This window comes from Euprymna scolopes, chromosome 44 (assembly GCF_053919585.1).
Source record: "Euprymna scolopes isolate OS-2025 chromosome 44, ASM5391958v1, whole genome shotgun sequence".
Taxonomy (NCBI): domain Eukaryota; kingdom Metazoa; phylum Mollusca; class Cephalopoda; order Sepiida; family Sepiolidae; genus Euprymna; species Euprymna scolopes.
In genome coordinates, this window is record NC_136525.1 from 37887957 (window position 1) to 37909437 (window position 21481).

General features: G+C 28.6%; 1 protein-coding gene and 1 long non-coding RNA gene across 10 annotated transcripts in view; one reads left to right on the forward strand and one right to left on the reverse strand.

Moving 5' to 3' along the window:
• The window catches only part of LOC145268799 (pre-B-cell leukemia transcription factor 1-like), an 814729-nt gene extending 794998 nt beyond the window's left edge, over window positions 1–19731 (reverse strand). For all 9 annotated transcript variants that reach the window (XM_080124427.1, XM_080124424.1, XM_080124423.1 and 6 more), the window contains exon 1: window positions 19073–19731. In XM_080124427.1, the coding sequence (XP_079980553.1) occupies window positions 19073–19287 (215 nt within the window). In that variant the 5' untranslated portion in view covers window positions 19288–19731. The remainder of the gene's footprint in view (window positions 1–19072) is intronic.
• A 502-nt stretch (window positions 19732–20233) lies between these two features.
• The window catches only part of LOC145268801 (uncharacterized), a 107787-nt gene continuing 106539 nt past the window's right edge, over window positions 20234–21481 (forward strand). The window contains exon 1 of the long non-coding RNA XR_013864924.1: window positions 20234–20356. This is a non-coding gene — a long non-coding RNA (uncharacterized LOC145268801). The remainder of the gene's footprint in view (window positions 20357–21481) is intronic.

Sequence of the window (21481 nt, forward strand, 5' to 3'; positions counted from 1 at the left end):
CCGGTTCGTTGACTGTCATGGCTCTTGTGAGCTGCGGCGTTGTTTGGCTGTGAATTTATTATATATATATATATATATATATATATATATAATTAGTGAGGGAACGATTCCAATATTTTTCCCGATTCCGATTTAAAATGAAAAGCAAATAACTTCTGTTGTGGGGGGAGGGGGAGTAGCGGAGAATCTTTATCCATTTTTCCACATAGATTCATTTTTCTTTTTAAATATGAAAAACTTAATGTTTTTCTTTTGCGTATTTTATCCAAGCTTTTGATAAACTCATCACGATATTTTCTTTTATATTCTTCAAAACGAAATTCAGTTTCAAACAAAAATAAAGAAATAAAATAATCGTTTTAAGTATCGGAAATTAGGCTTAAATTTTCCGATTTCGACAATAGAAAAAGTTTACCGATTCCGGTTATTCTAATTATTTACATACAGAGTCGCCAAAATTTTCAATTCTATGAAAAAGGATTAGTTTGTTGCTAATCGCCCGGGGAATTTTTTTTTTTTTTTTTTTTTTTATACACGCCAGCGTGCTTCTTTGTTGGGGACGCAGGCTCTTCAATCCCACTTTCCGAGCTTTCTTTCACATCTCAAACACATCAAACATAATAGAATAATTGCACAGTAACCAGAAACTACACTCTGATCTTTCGAAAAAAAAAAAAAAAGATACATAATCTTATTATATAAATATATTACCCCGGGTAATTAAACACCGATCAATTTCACTCTAAAAAGTTGCTTATATCAGAAATAACAATACAATGCTTTAATCCGATCGACTATCGGTAACTACAGTTTCAAAGAAACACTGGAAATTAAGCCTGCCTACACTTGGCATTTTTTAGCCTAACGGGCATGATATATAATCTTGTGAAACCGCATGTATCAATAGTCTATCGGCTTAATGTTTAGTGTTATTTTTAATAAAATATTTACATCCATATATGCACCTTAATAATTTTTTTCTGCACAGGCGTGTGTACGCATGTATATATATATATAAGAACAAGTAGTTAATAAAAGATGTTAAAAGATATATTTAATTTAAAAAAGGAAATACTAAATAAGTGGATAGTCCTTAATCCGCGTAGTTTCGAAGAAATACTTTCCTTCTCATCAGAGGATAGGATTTAGCAAAATGCTTGCTAAAGTATTTAATGAAACTACAAGTCAAAGATCTTACTTGATAACAAAAAGTGAAGCAGAGAGAATAGGGTGAAGAAAAAAGTGATTTCACGTGAATGGATAGTCTGGTGAAGGGTAAAGTATCCAATGACGGTAAAATCCAAAAATGCAGAACACCCCCCCCAAAAAAAAAATATATATAGTAAGTTATAAAATATATATAGCGATTAAGCTACACTGAATATTCCGCGTTTCATAAGCCTGAAGAATCCTAGAGTGGATGAAACGCGGAATATTCAGTGTAGCTTAATCGCCATATATATTTTATAACTTACTAACTAGCTCTACCTACGTATTGAGCACTGTTGAAGGAAATAAAATACTTAAAGTTTACGCATAAATTTATACTTTCGTATATTAATTTATGTGAGTAAATGAAGTAGTTACATATATATATATATATTTATATTTATGAACACACATACATATACGCATATACGTATTGGATCCTATCTCGATAAATGGGCGCTCAATATTATAAATGGAGCATTAATATAAAGCAAAATAAAAACTGATATCATTAACCTATCCAAAGTTATAAGAAAAAAAAAAAAACAAATAATATAATGGAAAATTCTCCTTAATCCATGTTGTTTTTATTTTTTTATTTTTTTATCTTCAGAGGAAATTATTCACGTGAAAATTACGGATTTTCTTTTTACTTGTAATTTATTTATCCACCAAGTCAGAGGATTTGCCTCTCCACAATATTTGGATTGGATTTTCAATATACTTCTAATTTTTTTTAAAATCACTTTTACAAACTTTTCGTGTTAACTAAGAATTTTGAATTTTTTTTTGATAGTTATTTCCCCTGAAGGTAAAAAGTTAAAGTTTTAAATTCCATGGAATAAGAAAAAAAAATCTTTTGTTACATACTGTTTTTTTAATATTTGATGGATTAATAAATAATGTTTTTTTTTCTTCATTTTTAACCAATGTGTATATATATATATATATATATATATATATATATATATATATATATAATGTGCATGTGGGGGGGGTATCGGAATCTGTATCGCAAAAGAATTGTACCTGTTTTCCGATACCCAAAACGAGTCAAAGTCATTTTATTTGATGTTGTTTAAAACAAAATCTTCCCCTGCTGGTCGTAATAATCAAATAATAAACATGTATTGATTTAAATCTATCAGTAAAATTAGAATCTATACATTACCCTCTCACAATTGTGCTTTTACGTTTGAGAAAATATGTGCCCATTTAAGATCTGTTTTTTTCTGGGTTTTTTTACGGTACTCAGGACAAAATAACTCTTTTTAGTTAAATATTTAGAGATCTAGTAAGAATCGGAATCGTTAATTGTATCGGAATCAGGAATTTAGTACGGAATCAATAATTGTATCGGAATCCCCCCCCCCCCACAAAAAAAAAAAACAATTGGAATTGTCTCATGTGGAAATTACCATATTTCCAATGGGACTTTTATCATATCCTTCCTCCACCTTGTTCCTGTTTCTTGTCGTACCATTCAAATTGAATCCCTATAAACTGTTAAATGACTTTATGCAAATATAATAAACGTCATATTATTTGTTTCTTCTAATGCATTAACCTGCAAAATTTGTTGTATATTTTGATGAGAAGTGCCTTCTTCGAAACTCCATGGAATAAGGGTTTTTCTTGTTTTATTTGTACTCCTTGTCGAATAATTAAAATTTTGTATATCTTCCCTACAGGTTTCAAAGGTTTTTTGAAAATTTGAAAAAGAAAATTTTCAGCTTCAAGATTTATACATACACATATATATATATATATATATATATATATATATATATATATATATGTATGTGTGTGTGTGTGTGTGTGTGTGTGTGTGTGCGTGAAATTATACAAACATCAGTAAAATAATTCCACTTATAAAAGCTCTATGTATTGAGCACTTTTTGAAAAAGTTTTTTTTTCTTTCAGTTCATTACATTTGAACTGTGTGTGTGGGTGGGGGGTTGTGAGAGAGAACCCCGGCGAAATGCTCGATTATAAAGAAAAACTCAATGTAAAACATACTATCTAATTATGTGTGTTACAGAAGATCAGAAGAAAAAAAAACTCGGTACCGTCGGTTTCAACTGCAACACAAAGGGGACCAGTCTTATGTCTTCCATGTTGGAAAAGATTGAAGAGAGTACAGAATATATGACCTAAGACTGGTTCCCCATTGTGTCGGATTTGAAACTGATCTTTTATCACACACACACACACACACACACACACACACAAAAGTCTGAAAGATGAAATCAAATTTTCATACCAACTGGAATGACTAGTAAGTGGAATGTGTGGATAAGCATAGAAACAATCTAGTTAAAATAAGACACAGGTTCAGCGCACAGAAATTGATCTCCAAAGCAGATGTTATTCATTTTCAAAATAAATTCATAACAAAATTCTGTTTGTATTGAAAAATGAATTTATCAAGAGAATTTTTTAAAACGATTTAGTTGGATATGTAAAATAAAATTTCAAACAAAAATGAAACGGTTCGGTTAGCTATTAAAAGTTAATAGATAAACGTGATTATAGTCTGCTTTAGTGCTTTACGATCGAAATATCGGCGATTCATAGAAAAAAAAAAAACACGCGCGTCATTATTTTAATAAATTGTTGACAAACTTATCAATTAATTTCATATGCTAACCATTCACACACACATATATTTACAAAATTTATACAAAAAATATTCTTTTTCATTATAAAAATAAATTTTTTTGTGGGAATGATTTTTTTTTTATCCATTACGATTGGTATTATTTCGATTCTTCGGACTACAGTTCTCATCTTGAGTGTGATTTTCACAACGTTTCGGTCGATGTAACGTTCGACCTTCTTCAGGCGTATTTTGTCGGAACTCTAGAATGTTTCTGTCGAACTCGGATATTTGGGCGAAATTTCGAGCGGAACTGTTTATTTACTTTACGGGGGTAGCGTGCTCTTGCTCCGTCAGCCATGACTGGATAGAGGTCCTAAGTAATTCGCAATTGTATGTTTTCGATCGCCCACACTGAGGATTGAACCTTCAAACTTTAGGAGAATATCACTTTTTACAATTGATTTTACCACGTATTCTAACCACTGCGTCACGGGTCCTTACGACTAATACGAATGACCAATCCTCATTTCAAAAATTCAGAAACGCCATTACGATTGGTATATACAAACCGACTACTTTTCTAGTAAAGGATTAGTATATATATATATATATATATATATATGTTTCTTTGTTTTGGTTTTAGCGATATGTTTTGAACGAATTCAATTATTTACGAAAGTGCATTTTTACCTAAATGCGAGTTGGGAATAATTTTCCCTTTAACCAATTTGGTACCTCTACATGGGGAGCGGTATATATATTATACATATATATAAATATAATTATATTTAAAAAATAATAATAATTATATATATATATATATATATATATATATATGTGTGTGTGTGTGTGTGTGTGTGTGTGTGTGTGTGTGTGTGTGTGTGGCAAAACAAAAAACAAGAAAGAATAACTTCATATTTCTAATTTTTTCGGATATTACAATTGTTTCGACATAAATCAGACAATTTTAAATTTTATATCATTTAAATTTAAAAATTTTCGTATTTACATTTCATCAGATATGATTGAAAAAGAATACAAAATTCGTATCTTGACATATTTTTCTTTTCATTCAAAACTACATCGGGCGGTGAATTACCACCCCTCATGTTTTAACAGGTCAACCACCATTTAATATAATATAATATAATATAATATAATATAATATAATATAATATAATATATATATATATATATATATATCACACATATATATTATATACACACACACACAAGTGACCACGTGTGTTGGTGTGCGGAATGGTCTCTACCAAATTACTTTGTCAATTTTTGGTCTACAGAGTTCAAATTTGATATATATAGGGGATTTAGACTGCGAAACAAATTCGATTTGTTTGGGTTTTTTTTGTTTTGTCTTTTTGCCAGTAAAAATAGCTGCTAAGAGTTCAAAAATAAAATTTGACAAACGTAAATCGGTTTAAAAATATCCTCTACACATGCGGAAATCTACATGTATAAATGTTATTTATATGCGTTATTTTTTTAAGTTTTGATATCCACCTGTCTTTAGGTCATACGGTAGTGAATACCGCTGGGGAGCTAAAGGTTTTGGTTTCGATTCTAGCTGATGGCATCCAATATATATATATATATGAGGTTGGTGCAAAAATAATGAAGCTTATATATACACACACACACATTATATATATATATATATATATATATATATAGTTGAACAAAAAACATTATCTTTGCACCAATCTACTATATATATATATATATATATATATATACACACACACACACACAAGATTAAAGGTATTCAAGAGTAATAACTAATGAATTTAACGAGGTTATTAAGAGTGCTCAATAAAAGAACAAGATACAAACAAATTTACATGGTCGCAACACTGGACAGTTAAAACCAGAAGTCCTCGTCCGGCAACTTAATAAATGGTTTCTTTATTTTCTGTGGAAAGCAACCATTTGTTAAGTCGCCTGACAATGACTTCTAGTTTTAATCGACTATTTGTCAGAAACATTAGTATGTCAAGTGTCGCGACCATGTAAATTATATATATATATATATATATATATATATATATATATATATATACACACATATATATAACTTTTTGAAATCACTACTACATATTTGGTACAATATAATAATCAATAGAAAATTGGCTGTATTATAATAAATACGAAATATGCATCAATTAAAATATTATAATCAAGCGTTTTTCAGGACCAGGAATGGTCGGGCAGTCTAATCATATACATAATTTCCCTTTGTTTTAATTTTTTTATCACTTTGTTTTTTCTGGGGTTGGGGTATTCTACTGGATGCCAACATTTTTCAAATTAGTTTAGTTACTCCAACAGAGATCTTTTCAAGATTCTTACAGTCCCTTTGTGCAATTGTTTGTATTTCCCTTGCACTTGGTTCACCGGGTATATTGGCATATTCTGTTCTTGACACTGACAGAAACAACGAAGTGTTTTCAGATAAAAACATGGAATGTTTCTCTAAACATTTAAGACTTACGTGATATAAAAGCAAGTAAATATTTACTATATTTTCCAATTTCTACTGTACACTCTTTAACCCTTATCCTTGAGTGGCCTCTTGGCCTTGAAATGTGGTGATGCGTGTGTAAAAAAAAAAAAAAAAAAACTGCGCAAGTACCTACCTTTTTTTGTTGTTTTGTTTAAGTTAACACAAATATAACTCAATAAATATTTTTTTTGCACAGGCATCACCACATTATCAAGGCCAAGAGGCCACTCAAGGATAAGGGTTAAAGAGTGTACAGTAGAAATTGGACAATATAGTAATCATTAGTAATGGAAATTCGGTAAATTTGTTAACTTATATGGAACGGCTCATCAAGAACTTGTTTATCTTAGACTTTACTTGTTTATGTTAGACTATGTTGTAGTCAGCTGGAAAGCAGGAAAACGGAAGACAATTCCACAGGCGTGCAGTTCTAAGAAAGAAGCTTTGTTCATGGAATCTACGTTTAGGTTTAGGCACAGATAAAGAGTGGGGGGGGGGAATTAGTTTACGGACCCTACTATTTTTTTTTAGATAAGATTTTCAAGTCAAATTCAATTTCTACGGTATCTTGTTTTTTGTTCGTTGTTATGTGAAAGTACAGAATAGTTAATAAAACACTCGCTCCTTATATCAAGAATGGCTTTCTAAATATTAAAATTTTAGCACAGTCCGAAAACTGCATAAATACCGAAGTTTGTTTATTTATATATATATATATATATATATATATATATATATATATATATATATACACGCACACATACATATACATATATATATTAGTGTTGGGACGATTAATCGGAATCGGGAATCGAAAAAATTGGAACATTTGGGGGTATCGGAATCGGAAATATTGGTGCCTATTTTCCGATGCGAAATCGATTCTTTTAATTGTGTTTTTTTATTTGATTTTGTTTAAAGTAAAATATTTCGCTGCTGGTTATATTGATAAATTAGTAAATGTTCATTGATCATAAAATACAAGTGAAGAAGCTATAATCGATAGATCATCTATCACAAGTGTATTTTGACGTTTAGGAAAATATCTGCATATTTAACATGTGGTTTTACAAAAATCGGGGGAAATAACAATCTTATAGTTAAATAATTAGAGATTAATAAAAAATTTTAAAAAATCGGAATCGGTAAAAATATTGGAATCGTCCCATCACTAATATATATACAGTACGTTATAAAAATATATATGCCAATTAAGCTACACAAAATATTCCGCGTTTCATCCATGCTAGGATTCGTCAGGTTTACGACGAATTCTATCGTGAATGAAACGCGGAATATTCTCTGTAGCTTAATTGCCATGTATATTTTTATAACTTACTACCTAGTTCTACCTATGTATTGAGCACTGTTGAAGTAAATACTTAAAGTTTACGCATAAAATAATACTTTCGTAAAGACAGTCATTTTCAAATCCGATATAAGGAAACCAGTTTAGGTCTTAAAAATATTGGATTTTTTTTTCAGTCTTATGCGTTTATATTAAAATTTTTTTATAATCAAAAACTTTTCTGGGTTCTCACCTACAAATAGCACACAGTTTATGCATAGAACACACATATAAAAATGATTAAGATAAAAAAAAATATCTTAATAAAGATAAATTTATCAAGATACAAAAATCTCTACACGGGTAAGCGGAACAATTAATATAGGAAAAAAACAATAAAAATTCAAAGTTAAATAAAACGTTATTGCATCATTAATTCAATAAGGGAAGAAGAAGAAAGAAAACCTCTTCAGGCCATGGCATTTCTAAGACAAATGTTTCTTATCGGAAGAGAAGAAAAATATGTATGTATAAATCTCGCTTTTTTTTTCCTCCTCTTCTGATGAGAAGCCTTAGACCAGGAAATGCCATGACCGAAAGAAGGTTTTGGCTTTTTACCTTATTAATTGGATTGTGTAATAAAGTTTTATTTAACTTTGAATTCTCATCATATATATATATATATATATATATATATATATATATATATATATATATATATATATACACGTTATATACTTTATAGAGGGAATTAGACTTGGAGTCCAAAGTGCAAAGTTTATTTTTATGTATTAGTGAATGTATTAATACTTTTAAAAGAAACAGTACACATTGTACTGTAGATATATAATAAGCTCAATAGGTAAATGTATTCTAGAGCTATAGAAAAAAAAAACAAGATCAACAGTATGCCAAAGAATTGATTGACTAAAATAATAGGAAAATTTAAAAGGGGGCGAAAAAACAAACAAACAAAAAAAAAACAGGAATATCTGCCTTATTCACAACAAAAAAATTCTAGTTTTATTTTGGTGTCTTTACCCCCTCTCCTCCTATTTTTGCTGATGAGGAGACTTTGTTTTAAGAAAAAACTTTATCAAATTATTGTTCAAGACATATTGTCTATGTCAATAAAAACATCGTTTCCGAAACGATCGTACGCTCGAATCGATCTTGTTTGTTTTCTTATGAAACTGATTTTAATTCACAATTATGAATCATTTTACTCAATTATATATAGAAATGGTGCTAGTGCAGAGAGTGATCTGCGCTATTTTTTAAATCGTATTTCGAAGTTTAATTAAAGTTTTATTATATGTTTTTTTTATTCAATTGTAAGGTTCAATTGCATAGAATAGGTACAAAACACCCTCTCCTCCCCATGTTAAGAATGGCTTGTTAAATAATAACGTTATTATTTACGTCCGGATCACTCTCTGCACTAGTACCATAGAAATATATATATGTAGAAAAGTGTGACGTTTCGGCTTTAATTCAAGACTTTTCCGAGATGATTAAATTAAAAATAAACTTGTCACGTGTGTGTGTGTATATATATATATATATATATATATATATATATATATATATATATATATATATATACATATATACATATATACACACACACACACATACATATATACACAGACACGCGTGTGTGTTCTATCAATCGATGGCGGGAACATGAATAGCGTTACTGCGGTTCCAAGATGCCGCTTCGTAGTTGCATTTCTTCTAAAAGGCCGATCAGTCCATCTTCGAATCTTCATTCGAAGGATCCATTACGGTCTAACAAACCGATTCCATCACAAATCAGTGTAGACCATAACAATCCAATTAATAAAAATAAAACATTATCATTAAATTAAAGAAAACTAAAACAATATCGACCCCCATTTTCCACTAATTTTCTTTCATCAATTCTTTGACAATTTTGAATCCACACTTAATATTTCATTTGCGGCTCTTGACTCCCGTTACAACAAGCACATTAATTCGGGAATTTTACCCGAATCGAATTCACCTTTAGCAAAAAACACCGATATATATATTAATTCAATTTATAAAAGAAAAACGTGCGCCCAGTCAAACACACTAACACACACACACACATATATATATATATATATATATATATATATATATATATATATATATATATATAAATGGAAATGTATAAAATAAGAATACGAAAAGTATAAAAGCTTATAACTTTTCTTTATTCGTTTTCAATTGGTGACGTGCAGGAATACAAAATAATATTATGATAATTTTTTTAAATTTTTTTACAAGTACATAATTTTCGACCGATCCTTCAGTCTTCATCGGTGTAGGGAAAGTATATATATATATATATATATATATATATATATATATATAAATGTTTGTGTGTAATAATGTATATATTTCATTTATATATGAGCTCATTATCTAATTCATATGTAGGCACGTTCCCACTTTATTGAGAGGAAATTAGACCTGACCTGGGGTCCAAAGAGCAGAGTTTATTTTAATGTATTAGTAAATGTATTAATACTTTTAAAAGAAAACAGTGTCCATTGTACTGTAGATATATAATAAGCTCAATAGGTATAGATATCCTAGAGCCATATTAATATTGAGTAAAGCGATTTATAATTGTGAATTAAAAAGCCGTTTCAGAAGGAAAAACAATTGATTTTGTTTTTTTCCTTTTGAAATTGATTTTTAATTCAAAATTATGAATCGTTTTACTCTCTCTCTCTCTCTATATATATATATGCACACACACACACATTATATATATATATATATATATATATATATATATATATATATATATATATTATATGTGTGTGTGTGTGTAACATTATTATACATTCCAAAGTCACAGAAATATTCACTCAATTCACATTCATATTGTTTTGTTACTGCGTCTTACACGTGTTTCATTGAATGGTATTAATATACCAAACAAATCATCAGTAATTTACATTATCTCCCCAGGGAGAAAAAAATCATTTTTTTTTAATATGAATGCAAATTAAATGAATACTTCTGTGGTTTTGGAATATTTAATAAAGTTACATATGCTCTGAAAGTATAACTCTATTTTCATTGAGCTTAATCAACTGTGGCAATTTTGAATAACATTATTGAATATATATAAGTATACATTTGCTTACAAACGATTCCGTTAGTAAGTCATTTAGTCTCCTGCAATCGCTGAATCAACTTGCTTTCTCGAACTCACAATTGTCCTAAGCGTTTAGGGATCATCAGTTGTTGGCCATGAAACACTCTTTTGCGGATTTAAAAACAAAACAGTATATTAAATGCTGGCTCCCCAGCAGTGTTGATCAAACACCACCTCACTTCAAAAGATTAAAAACTGTTCCGGGTATTGGACTCACCTTTTGGCTCTAGATTAGGCTAATCTACTTGTGTTCCTATTTACTTTGCCTTCCCACGAGGGCAGAGTTAGACACCAAGGTCTTTTTTTTTTAAGTGGAGAAAGGGACAAAAATACAAATTATCTCAGTCGTGAAGAATTTCTTCTACACTAACCAAAAAAAAAAAAAAAATTGAAGCGTAGCATCAGAACAGATATAACACTTTGATCTTTGCCCGAGGGCCAAGATCAAAGTGTTTTTATCTTTATCTCCCAAAAAATAGCAAGTATATTATTTTATTTACAAATTTACTGTATTTATATGGCTCGGATGAATCCATTATACATACTTATTACGTTTTTTTTTTTGTAATTAAATATTTTATTTTTATATTTACATTTTTATTTACTAATAATCAATTTATATTTATTAGTTTATTTAAAAATACATATAAAAAATATATATTTTAAATATATATATATATATACGAGTTTTTTTGTTATACATTAATAACACGTTTCTGAATTTTTGAGATGAGGATTGGTTATTTGTGTTAATATTCATCGGACTACTGTTCTCATGAGTGTGATTCCCGAGTTCGACAAGATACATCTGAAGAAGGTCGGAGGTTACATCGACCAAAACGTTGTGAAAATCACACTGAAGATGAGAACAGTCGTCCAATGAATATATACAAATATACAAATTATTAATACAGTTCGATTTCTTGTATTAATTTACTTTGATTGTTTTTTGTTTTGTTTTTTTTAATTTAAAAGTATTAGGGCACCAAACAAATGTTTTATTTTATTGTTTAAACGGGTTTGTTTTACTGTTCACATAGATCCGAAAAAGTTGGCAAAAAAACAAATAAATGTTATCAAAAGCAACAGAAGTTACTTTTCTACCAAACTGGATATATTTTTTGTGTTTTTATTCAATGTAGCATGCTTATTCAGCTCGAAAAACATGCAGTATGCATTGGAAAATTCAAAATGGCACCCGACTCTCTCTTTAACACGGTAAGTTTGGGAAAAGGTGCTATAAATAATAAACTAGACAAAATACTATTAAAAAAACACCGAATATATGTCAACTTATGTCACGGTAACATATTAAGCGAATTTCTAACAGTATTTTGTCTAGTTTATTATTTATAACACCTTTTCCCAAACTTACCGTGTGAAAGAGAGAATCGGGCGCCATTTTGAATCTTCCAATATATCGGTAAACACTGTATGCTTTTCGAGCTGAATAAACATGTTACATTGAATAAAAACACGAAAAATATATCCAGTTTGGTAGAAAAGTATCTTCTGTTGCCTTTGATAACATTTATTTGTTATATATTTGTTTTTTGACAACTTTTTCGAATCTATGTGTACAGTAATACAAACCCAAATAAAATTTTATAAATACATATTTATGCATGCGTTAGGATACACTTTAAGTTAACTTATGCCTGCTAAGTTCTAATTTTTTTATTTCGACTTCTTAGCAGCTATTTTTACTGGCTAAAAAGCCAAATCGAATTTGTTCTACAGGTCCAAATCCCCTATATATCAAGTCTGTAGAGACTGTTCCTCACACACACACACACACATATATATTTTAGCTGAATAAACATGTTACATTAAATAAAAACATCAAGTTAGGTAGAAAAGTAACTCATTTTGCCTTTGATAACATTTATTTGTTATATATTTGTTTTTTGACAACTTTTTCGAATCTATGTGCACAGTAATACAAACCAGTTTAAATATTTTAGTTTTATCATCTTGTTTAATCTTTCTTATAACTAAGCTAGAGTCTGTACATATATAGGAGTACGCATATGATTAAAAATAATTAGGTGTTGAGATTCGAAAATATGGCAAAAATTTAAATACAACAAATAAATGTTACTCGTCTACTTGGTATGCTTGTAGTGTTTTTTGTTTTTTTTTTTACTTAATTTAAAATGTTTATTTAACTCGGAAAACAACTAATGTCAACCCATACACGAGCACAAGAAAAATGCCCGAGTAACAGATACCTTGCGGCCATTTTTCCTTGTGCTCGTATACGGGTTGACATTGTTTTTTTTTTTGTTTTTTTTAACCAAGTAAACATTTTACATTAAGTAAAAACATTAAAAACCTATTCAGCTAGGTAGAAGAGTAACTTATCTTTGGTAACATTTATTTGTTATATATTTAAATTTTTGACTACTTTTTCAAATCTCTGTGGATTGTAAAACATACCAAATAATTGTGTTTATAAACAATACAATGCATATATCCACACACACACACAGTCTATATTCCAAAGTTCATGATGTTAACCATCTTACAATTTATTCCTTTAATTCAGTCGACATTTACAATTCTTGACAGTATATGTTTCGTAGCACAAAATCAACTATGTCAAAATTGACTTTATTATTATTATTAATTTTTTTTTTTTGGTGGATCGATTTTTGCTATTTCTTCTGATGAATTAAGGGCAAAATAGATTCACTAACTGATATAATAATTGATTGATTTTGTACTACGAAACAGATACTGTCAAGAATTGTAAATGTCAACTGAATTAAAGGAATAAATTGTAAGATGATCAAAATCATGAACTTTGGAATATAGACTTTTGTCCTTCATTCACTATATTGATCTGTAATTACATTGAGCTTCTTAAATAAGGATTGGTATATATTATGAGGAAATAAAGTAATTTCTACAGAATATATATGTATATATATATATGTGTGTGTGTGTGTGCGTGTGTGTGTGTGTGATATATTTTCATTATGTACATGTTTGTATGTTTACAAATATCTACAAACGGTAAATCTTTGTATTTCATATTCATGATCCATGCGCTTTAAAACGTGGTTAACTGTATGGCAAATTAAATCGTATTTCATTGATCTCACGCAGATTTTATTAACTCAATTCAAAAGGCACAACGGCCAGTGTTCCATCCATGAACTTGTATTTAGTCAGCAATGTCCAAGATCAGTGCTCGAAAAAAAAAAAAAAATAAATAAATAAAAAATAAGTTATCTGAAGTTGGATATGGTTGATTATAAAACGGAACGGAGTCACGGAGCCAAGACACGAAAAACGAAACCATATATTTATTTAAAAAATTACTTTAGTTTTAACACTTGTGTTATCACGGATAAAAAAAAAACCCAGTTCTTGTATTATCAAATAATAAAACAAATATTTTATTTAAAAGAAATAATTTAATTTTAACACTTGTTCTACGACGAAACAAAAAAAAATCAATTATTTAAATATATAAGTTATATATCATAAAGCTTTATTTAATTATATAAATTATATATATTTAATAAAGTCTCTTTAATATATATTTTGTTGGTTTCGTTTTAAAACAAGTGTTAGAACTAAATTAATTTTTCAAATAGAATATGTTTTATTATTTAATTTTTTTTTTTTGTTTAAAAGTAATTTTTTCTTTCATGACAACACAAGAAATGTTAAAACCAAAGTAACTTTGGTACTTGTGCAGTTGTGCACCGCGCTGGAATAATAAAGTTATTATTTTGAAAGCCATTCTTAACATGGGGAAGGGAGGGTGTTTTGTAAACTATTCTGTGCTTCCACCTAACAATTTAATAATATAAAAAACAGATACGGTGAAGCTTGAATTAAACCTGAAAAAGCTATTTAGAAATAGCCCTGTGACTAAAATGCACAAACACCGTAATTTTTTTTAAATAAAATAAATTTATAGTTTCGTTTTTCGTGTCTTGACTCCTTACCGTATCCACTTCCGGTAGCTTGATTTTTCTGATCACTGATCTTAGACATTACCATTGAGTCATTAATCATATCTTACTCTTATTTAGTTATATTACCGTATGTAGCACTATTTAAATATACATTACCTATCCTTGCTCAATAATATGTGTGTGTGTGTGTGCACGTGTGTTTATAAGGAAATAAATTTATTCAATAATATTTATGTATACCGGTCCTTTAATTTATGAAGCTCGAAGCTTGATGTAACTACAAAGCATATACAAAAAAATGACAAACTTCTATATTCCAAATTTCAAGATGTTGACCATCTTACCATTTATTTCTGTAAGTAGGTTGAAGGTTGATATGCACACTTCTTGACAGCACCTGTTTCGTAGCACAGAATCATTCCTGCAATTATGTCAATTTTTTAATGTGTTCCGCCCTTAACTAACCGGAAGTAAAAGAACTTATAAACTTTAAAAGAAAATAAAAGGAATATAGGCATGATTGTAAAATCCTAAAGTTGGAAGAGATGTTGCAGTTATTTTTCAATGTTTTACGACATCTTTAAACTGATGTGTGCATATATATATATATATATATATATATATATATATATATATATATATATATATATATATATATATATATATATATATATATATAAAATTATGTCTCGGCAGTCGTGTGAAAAGCATATCTTATTTTTCTTTTATTAATATTGGAATTTTTTCCCCTTTTCCTTGTGTATATTTGTGAATTATTCCATGGATTTCGGCCTTTTGGATTATTTTGGACCATCTTCCAATTACGCGATTTCCTTGGATTTTACTTGTACAAATGGAAATTCAATTAACTTTCTTGGAGTTATATTTTTGGATTTTACTGTCATTAGACTATCCATTCACATGAAATCACCTTTTTCTTCGCGATATTCCCTCTACTTCACTTTTTGTTATCAAGTAAGATCTTTGACTTACTTGCAGTTTCATCAAATACTTTTGTATGCAAAATCGGATCCCGCATTTTGCTAATTCCTACCCTCTGATGAGAAGGAAAGTATTTCTTCGAAACTCCGCGGATTAAGGACTATCCACTTATCAAGTGTTTCCGTTTAAGATTAAATATGTTTTTAACTCTTTTTCAAAATGTTTTTAACATGTTTTATTAACTGTTTGCTTATATATATATATATATATATATATATATATATATATATATATATATGTGTGTGTGTGTGTGTGTGTGTGTGTCAAGATTAAAGGTATTCAAGTGTGATAACTAATGAATTTCACGAGGTAATTAAAAGTGTCCAATAGAAGAGTAAGATATATTTTAGGGTACTCATGCAGACAGTGATCCGTGCTGAAATAATAACGTTATTTAAAAAGCCATTCTTAACATGGGGAGAGGAGGGTGTTTTGTACCTATTCTGTACTTCACCCTTACAATTGAATAAAAAAAAAAAATACATATCAGAAAACTTTAATTAAACGTGGAAATACGATTTTAAAAAATAGCGCGGATCACTCTTTGCTTAGCACCATTTTTAAAAATGTACATGGTCGCAACAATAGGACATGTTTCAGACAAATGATTAGTTAAAACTATAAGTTCCCGTCAGGCGACTTAATGAACGTTTGTTTTCCATAGAATAAACCAGTCATCAAACCTCGAATATATAATTTTATTTTGACTTAAATTTTATTGGTATATGAGCAATTACCGAATTTTGATATATTTGAACATATTAACATTTTTGGTTAATATATATATATATATATATATATATATATATATATATATATATAATATTGACCAATTAAGAAATTTCGCATGATAAATATAAAAACATTAATAAATAAAGACTAAGTGAATATGGTATTCTTCGGCATTAATAAAACCAACCCTCAAGATAAAAATTGTCGATACTTTTGTATAATTTTAAAAACATGTGTCCAAGGAGGACAGAAACAATTGTATGTCAAGAAAACTTTTTTCTGGTAAGCTTATAAAAATTCACTCCAGTTTTGCACTATTGACTGGATCTTTTGTTTATATATATATATATATATATATATATATATATATATATATATATATATATATACATACACGAAAGATTTATATGCACACAAATAAAGCAAAACTAATTTTCTCATAATTGTCATTTTCTCCACGTGTTTAAACCGGTATACGTTTTCTAAGCAACGCACGTGTTATATATATATATATATATATATATATATATATATATATATATATATATATATATATATATATAAAAAGACACGAAATAGTTATTAATAATTAAAAAAAAAGACTCTCTCCCTCATCTTAAGAATGGGTTTCTTTAAATTAGAAACCAATTCTTAACATGAGAGGGAGAGGTCTTCGTTAATTATTCTGTTCCTACATTATACATCTGTATACTACATGGCTACCTTGTATATTAATAATATCGTACTATTTTGCGCCATCCGTACTGGCGGTTTCTTAAGCAGTAGTCGTTTAGTGAATTACTACATCCTCAGTGAGAATTATTAACAGCAGAATAGAAACTGCTGGCACGGTCGGCTAATCGCAATTGTGTAATATTAAAAAAACATGTTGTGAACTTACCAATCTAGTTTGGTATACTATAATTATTTCTTTGTGCGCAGGAATGATAGTCTATTATAGCTCAGTTTATTTTAAGGATATCAACGAATTTTATTTTTCTAATATCAGCCATAATAGCAAATATTATCATCCGTGTGCGATTAGGCTGCAGGTGTCCCAAAATAAAGCATCTATTTTGAAATATAAATTAGCATCAAAATAGATGGCCAATTTTGGGACACTTCATATATATATACATTCCTAATATAACAATATGATTGAACCATGTGCAAAAAAAAAAAAAACACCATCCCCTTCATAATAACTACAATTTTAGGCGTACATAGACATACAACGGTACAAAATATGGTATCTTTTACACCACAATTCTATGCGGTCTCCATTACAGATGCCTAACCACAACTATCACCAACTAGTAAATAATACGTTAAGTCACTGATTAATATTATTATTACGTTATAATGAACAAAATAGAATTCACGTTTTAAAAAAGTGGGGAAATATTTATGCAAAAACAACAAACATGGCAATGATAATTTTAAAATTAGAAAAAATAAATAAATTAAATTAACACACATTCAATTGATTGAGATTGGGTCACCAATTTGATGTTCAAACGTATGTGCGTGTTTTTTTGTATGTGTGCGTGTGTGTGTGTGTGTGTATTTTTTTTATTTTTTATGTATTTATTTTTTAATGTATGGGGGGGGGGAGGTATATACATATATTTTTTTCCTGAAGTGTTGTTTTCTTTAACTTTCTTTTAAATCATATAATATATATATATATATATATATATATATATATATATATATATATATATATATATATATATAATAGAATCCCTCCAGTCTCCAAACGAGGTTTTCCTACGTATTCTATTAGGGCTATATTGTATGCAGAATTCACTCAGCTAAGCTTTGCTTTTTTTCTCTTTGAGAAAAGGGGGTAGTTTAACTTTATCGCTAATCGCCTTAGGTACCCTTACTGACTGCGCCGGCTAGGCATTTTTTTTTCTCTATATATTTTGCAGGCCACAATACTCTTCCTTTCAAACTTCACTTTTCGGACACTTGTGTCGCATCACCTCGCGCACTGGGAGGTATATAAATAACTTTAATGCCAAAAGCGTGCTTAATGCAATCCAAAAAACTCAAAATTATTTATTTTTCAAAATGTTCTCATTCTGTTCAGCAAGAGATTGAGCATCGTATTGGATGCCAGATATTCATCTACTATGTCATGCATTCTAACCGATAGATCTTTTATAGATTCTAATCGTTGCTTTGAATGCAATTATTTGTATCTTTATTGCACTTGATTCACCGGTTATATTTGACAGGTAGTTTTTGAAAAAAATTTTCACGAGTCCAATTGCTTCTATAATTATTGGAATGATAAAATATTTTCCAAAGATTCCGGTTTCTAAGAGACTTGTATTTATTGGAGACGGGAGTGATTCTATAAAAGTATAATCATAATATTTATGGATTTGTTAGTGAAGTGCTACTGGCCAACCTAAGCATTATAACAATGTGAAAAACTATAGTAAAATATTGGAAGGAGGTAATGGAGTTCGATGTCTTAAAGAATAAAGATTGGTGCTAAGAAAATGGAAAGAGGAGAGGGAAGGAGCGAACATTTTTTTTCCTTAATTGAATTAAACTTTTTTTTTTTAAAGTTTTTAAAAAAGTGCAAAATACTAACCTTGCTTGCGCTTCGTCCAAGCTTTGGTCTGTTATGGTCATAATCTGTTGCAATATATCGCTAATTTCTTGCTTTCGTTGTTCTTGTTCGTCGCCCCCTCCGCCGCCGGCTCCCGGCGGGGGCAGGTAGCCATGCTGGGGAGGCATGGCCCCCGACATACTCACGGGGCCACCCCCAGCCTGTTGGGCATGCATCAGCCTCTGACCATCATCCATTGTGTAGTTAGCGGTAACGCTATGGGCAATCGTGGCAGCAATAGTGACAATTTTACTTGGGTGGTTATACGGGTAGGATTCGGGCACCGACTACTAACCTATTACTATTATTATTATTACTATTAATGATAATAGTAATAATAATAATAATATGTATATATATGTATTTTACATGTATATAATTATTAAAATTGTAGGGCGTTTTTTTTTTTTCCTTGTTGTACCTATAAGATGTGTATATGCTTTTTGGGTTACTCTGATGATATTAGAATAGATTATTTGTTTGTGTTGGTTGGAAAGGTGCTGGTTTTATGGGTTTCGTCTTTCTTAAAAAATATAAATAAGCTAACTGTTATTTTTTTAGAAAGTAATTATTAAAATTGATATATTAAAAAAAGAAAAAAAGGTGAAGGGGTTGTTTATTTTATTTATTAAAAACAAGGGGGTAATTTTTTTTTTTTAAATCTAAAACGGTATATTTTAATGCTTTTTTAAAACTTGTTATTAATTATAATAATAAACCTATTAAACCAGGGGAGAGTCCGTATTTATGAAATTTATGTGAAAAAAAAAAAAAATAAATAAAGGGAAATATATCTAAAATAATAAAAACTTAGCAAAACTATATTTAATTTTCAAAACGAACTATAAAGTTAATTTGAGAAAAAAAAACACTTATTTTAAAAATTAATGTGCGTGATTTTTTTTTTTTTTTACTAGAAAGAAAATAGAATTAAAATTAATTAAAATAAAAACAGGTTCCTATCTATTTGTGTGCGTACCTATAAATATATAGTCTACAAATAAATATATAAATACTAGTTGTTAGACCTATATATACATATATATATATTCATATTTAGGGAGAAAAAGCTTTTTTTTTAAAGAGGGGGAGGAGGGGGCACCACGCGCACTGCTCTTCCTCCTACTCTAACGAATGGAGTAGAGCAGTGGTAGGAGGTAAGTTTTATAATGTGGTAGCAGAGGTAGTAGTCGTACTGCTTATTGGGGTTGACTGCAGACCGCGCGCCACGTTCCACTTGGAACTCAAACGAACAAACAATACAGGGTTTGTATTTTTAAATAATTAACAATACGTTTTAGCAAAATACTATCCTTATTTTGTTTTGTTTTATTTAATTAATTACTAAGAAATATTTTTTAAATAAATTAAAATTTAAAAGTATTTTTTTAAATCAACAAGAATGAAAATAATTATATTTTAAATTTATATGTACGTTTTTTTTTTAACATTTTACTTAAAAATAATTGTATTTGTGTAAATGTTAAAATTCCTTTTTTTTTTTAGGAATAGGAGAAAAAATTATAAGAGATCTATTTGTGCTTTGATATTTTATTATTTATTTACGTAAAATATCCAAATTTAGAATGAATTTTTTCCTCAAACTTTTTAATTAAAACTCTTTATATTTTTCGAGCACTGGCTAATACTAAAATAAAAATACCAAATTAATTTTAATAAAAAATATATATATATATATATATATATATATATATATATATATATTGTCTAAAACAAAAATACGGTAAATCAAGAATGGGTTTAAATTTAATTAAAATGCAAAATATTTTAAACTTGTTAATATTTTCTAAATTTTAATATATATATATATATTAACTTCTAATTTGTTGGGATGGGATGGAGCAAGGGTGTGTATGTGAGATTTTTTTTAACCACTTTTTTTTTTTTTAAATGAATATAAAAAAATTAAAAATGCCACCGTATTTTTTTTTTTCCTTTTTCTCGATTTTTTTTTTTTTTTTTTTTTTTTTTTGTATTCGAGGGAATAAATTTCAGATCATCTGCGCCAATTGTAATCCTTTTTGGGGTAATGAAGAAAGTCCATCGAAAATAATATCGTCGTCACGTTTATCCAAAGTTGCAAGTAATTAGAGAATTATATACATAGAATCATCACACTCGTGAAATGGAGATGATAATGACACACGTGTAATACATATATATATATATATATATATATATATATATATATATATATATATATATATATATATATATATATATATTTACTTATATATTATATATATATATTTTGAGAATTATAATATATATACTTTTAAACGTATCAAAGCCTGATATCTATATATATTTGAGATATATATATATATAATTTCAATTTGTGTTGTGTGTGTGTGTATATATATATATATA